The sequence below is a fragment of the Chlorocebus sabaeus genome, chromosome 24, assembly GCF_047675955.1.
Source record: "Chlorocebus sabaeus isolate Y175 chromosome 24, mChlSab1.0.hap1, whole genome shotgun sequence".
NCBI lineage: Eukaryota > Metazoa > Chordata > Mammalia > Primates > Cercopithecidae > Chlorocebus > Chlorocebus sabaeus.
The window spans coordinates 82,709,703-82,713,615 of record NC_132927.1 but is presented as its reverse complement, the minus strand read 5'-3'; the positions used below and the strand labels follow the sequence as shown (position 1 = coordinate 82,713,615).

At 44.8% G+C, this 3,913-nt stretch overlaps 1 gene segment (V, D, J or C); it reads left to right on the top strand.

The window, feature by feature from the left end:
- Positions 1-2,213: 2,213 nt before the first annotated feature.
- LOC140708557 (immunoglobulin heavy variable 4-38-2-like) lies at positions 2,214-3,409 on the top strand. The segment is given in 3 exon segments: positions 2,214-2,321; positions 2,405-2,728; positions 3,252-3,409. Coding segments are annotated over 3 exon segments (528 nt in total).
- The last annotated feature ends 504 nt before the right edge of the window (positions 3,410-3,913 follow it).

Sequence of the window (3,913 nt, the reverse complement as noted above, 5' to 3'; positions counted from 1 at the left end):
TAAATAATACAATTGTGAACACAACCTCAGTATTCAACCATGTCTCCACCCTTCACACCCTTCACCACAAAGGAATTTTCATTTCTCCTGGAAGTTGGTTTCATTTTGAAATTAGTGATTATTTTTCATTTTAATATCTCAAGATTATCGTATGTGACTATTTTATCAGAAAGTGAGTTATGGGAACTTGAACTAAACAACTGAAAACAAATTCACAACTAATTAAGCAAGATGACAGAATGTGATTGGCTCCAGGCTTTGATAATCCAGTGGTTTATGTACTCAGACTTTAAATTTACCCATCTTCCTGTTACCTTCATGGCACAGTCAACTCTCATTATGAAAGAAATAGTGACTGCATTCCCAAGGGTCACGCACAGTTACAAAAATAGACTGGGTAAGGTGAGGAGGAGGATTGTTTACATTCCCGTTTCAAGAAGTAGAATCAACTACTTCTCTGAGTGGCTCACAATGACTCCAGCTCACTCACAAAGCTCAGACAGAAACTTCACTTGAAGGTGGGAGCTGGGCTGCAGAGGGCACTCGGTAGCCAGAAAGGTGAAAATGAGCTGTCAGATGGAACTTCCCTGTCACCTGAACATGGAATTTATTGTTTCATTTCATTAGCACTCTTTACATAATGGTTCATATTTTTTGGTCTGTTCATTACTTGTATGTTTCAAACGAATCTCACTTGAATCTTTACTCTTTTGCATTTTGTCTCCAGGATAAGGTTGGGAAGTGTTACCTCCAGCATCATAACATGATCTAGTGACCTGACACATTTGTGGCAAAGAATGCCTACCAATTCAGAAACTCTTTGGTTTTCTTTCCATGAAATAGAATTATTTCTTCTGTTCTGTGTATGAGCATATCCTAGCAATCCTGTACACACCCACATAGATGTCTACAAGCCTATGAATTATTCTGTGTAAATAAAAATTTATCTCAATTTCCCTCAGTGTTCATAATTCTCCTGAAGGTGAGGAAAGTCTTTCTGGATCTGTTTAAACAAAATGTCCAGAGACCACCTGGTAGGTCTAGAGCTCACCTGGCTCTGGATGTTGGCTCTGTGTCTTTCCCTCTGTGTCCCACAGTTCAGCTCACTTGTTCAGGTCCTAACAAGAGAGCCCAGGTTTGTCCTGATGTTAAAACACACCCAACTTCTGATGACTCTCCTGTTACCCACATCCATGGAGATAAATTATTTATTATATAATTCACCAAACTAATGTCAAGTGGCCAAGTTGCAATGCTGCAAACTCTAAGGTATGTTCATGCAATTCAATGAAGGAGAAAGTCTTTCAGACACAGGTGTACCTGACACGATAAATATGTGGGTGAGGACTCTGGGCTTGAGTGTCATTGTCCAGCCATGTTTCAGAAGTGTGACCTGTCAGGGAAGAACCAGAGTTCCTTGTGCTCTCAGAGGGGAGGGCTCACAGATGTCCTCTCTTGTTCCCAGGAAAGGCAATTGCACTAATCTTGATGATGAGACTATGCTCCTGTGCTGACCCATTATAGTTTTTGACTGAAATTATCACTGTGATCCCCAATCTACATCTATTCACGCAGAAGTGTATAAAGGTCAGGCCACATTCTCAGCATCACACATTGAGACGGTTGGAGATACGTCCCACTGCCTTCTCCTGAGACTGCAGACAGAATCCCAAACTTCAAACGGTCACAAAAGGGAAGGCCTCAGATTTTTATTTATTTTTTATGACGCACTCTCTGGGACAGATATATTCCCTCTAACCATGATGGATATTCTGAATTACAATAAACATTGCATGGATGTAGGTTTGTATAAATTCACTATGACTAATATATTTAGCTGCTGCCCTAATATTTTGAATGGAGATTTGACAATTTAGATAATCTGGATGTTTGGTTGGTTTCATATAAATCTTCACGGGTAGAACAGCATTGAACCCATTCCAAAATCTGTCCTCGATCCATGATCACACTCATCTCCCAGATCAGCTCCTTGAGCACATCTCCCTACCTGGAAAAAGAGGACTCTGGGCTTGGTGAGGGGAGGCCCCAGGAAGAGAACTGAGTTCTCAGAGGGCACAGCCAGCATCCTCCTCTCAGGGTGAGCCCCAAAGACTGGATGTCCCTCATCCCTTTTCACCTCTCCATACAAAGGCACCACCCACATGCAAATCCTCACCTAGGCACCCACAGGAAACCACCGCACATTTCCTTAAATTCAGGGTCCAGCTCACATGGGAAATGCTCTCTGAGAGTCAAGGACATCCTGTGAAAGAACATGAAGCACTTGTGGTTCTTCCTTCTCCTGGTGGCAGCTCCCAGATGTGAGTGTCTCGGGGATGCAGATATGACGATATGGGAGGCTGTCTCTGATCCCAGGGCTCACTGTGGGTCTCTCTGTTCACAGGGGTCCTGTCCCAGGTGCAGCTGCAGGAGTCGGGCCCAGGAGTGGTGAAGCCTTCGGAGACCCTGTCCCTCACCTGCGCTGTCTCTGGTTACTCCATCAGCAGTGGTTATGGCTGGAGCTGGATCCGCCAGCCACCAGGGAAAGGGCTGGAGTGGATTGGGTATATCCATGGTAGTAGTGGGAGCACCAACTACAACCCCTCCCTCGAGAGTCGAGTCACCATTTCAAAAGACACGTCCAAGAACCAGTTCTCCCTGAAGCTGAGCTCTGTGACCGCCGCGGACACGGCCGTGTATTACTGTGCCAGACACACAGTGAGGGGAGGTGAGTGTGAGCCCAGACACAAACCTCCCTGCAGGGAGGCGGAGGGGGCGGGCGCAGGTGCCGCTCAGGACCAGCAGGGGGCGCGCGGGGCCCACAGAGCAGGAGGCCGGGTCAGGAGCAGGTGCAGGGAGGGCGGGGCTTCCTCATCTGCTCAGTGCTCTCCCTCCTCACCAGCACCTCAGCTGTCCCCAGGGCTCCTCTTTCTTTGATATCTGTGGTTCTGCTTCCTCACATTCTTCTGCCAGAAAAGAAAGGAGGAAGGCACATTTTCCTCTTACAATTGAAGTTTCACCGACTACTAGAAACTGTCCTACAAGTTCCTGCATGGCCCATTATTCCTTAGTGATTAAAAAATATATATATTCTAATGCTTCTCACCACCTCTTGGTTTGTGTCATCAATTGAATTGTGCCCTCTTTAAAATTCATATGCTGAAACTTTAAATTCAATAGATCTATATTGGAATTTTAATGATACAATTAAGGTTAAATATGGTCATAAGTGTGAGAACCTAATGCAATAGACGTGCTGTCTTTATATGAAGAGGAAAAGACACCAGAGACCTCTCACTTTTCACGTGCACGCAGAGAAGAGGCCATGTGGAGATGCAGTGTATTAGAAGGTGCCCCCGTGCATGCCAGGAAGAAGCCGCACCAGGAACCAACCCTGCCAGCACCTTGATCTTCAACATTCAGACTTCAGAATTGTAAGAAAATCAATATTTGTTTTTTAAGCCACCCACTCCGTGTTGTCTTCTTAGGAAGACCCAGACAGACTAATACCACATAACTCATAACTCTGTTAGCGCTGTCCCCTGGATGGAGAATCAGCCCACTGAGGCTGGGCACATCTCTCAGATTTCTACATAAAGTAGGCAAAAAATAGTAGCTGTGATATAAAAACTTGTCATGTCCCTGTTGACCAATTTCTGGGCAAAGTGTTTTAATGAAGTCCTTGGGGCTTCGTCACAAAAGTTGTCTTTTATCTTTTCTGAAGACCTAACTAATGGACAATGGGTAACAGCTGGATGGAGACTGACCACTGACCATCTTCTGCTGTCTCCTTAGTATGCCACAGAAAACCACACCAACATCACTCTATGTCTTCAACTTTCTAAATTTGCACTGAATCTATTGCTAAATGAGGAGCTACATGAGGTCTGAGTTTTGTTTCCTTCTTCCCAGT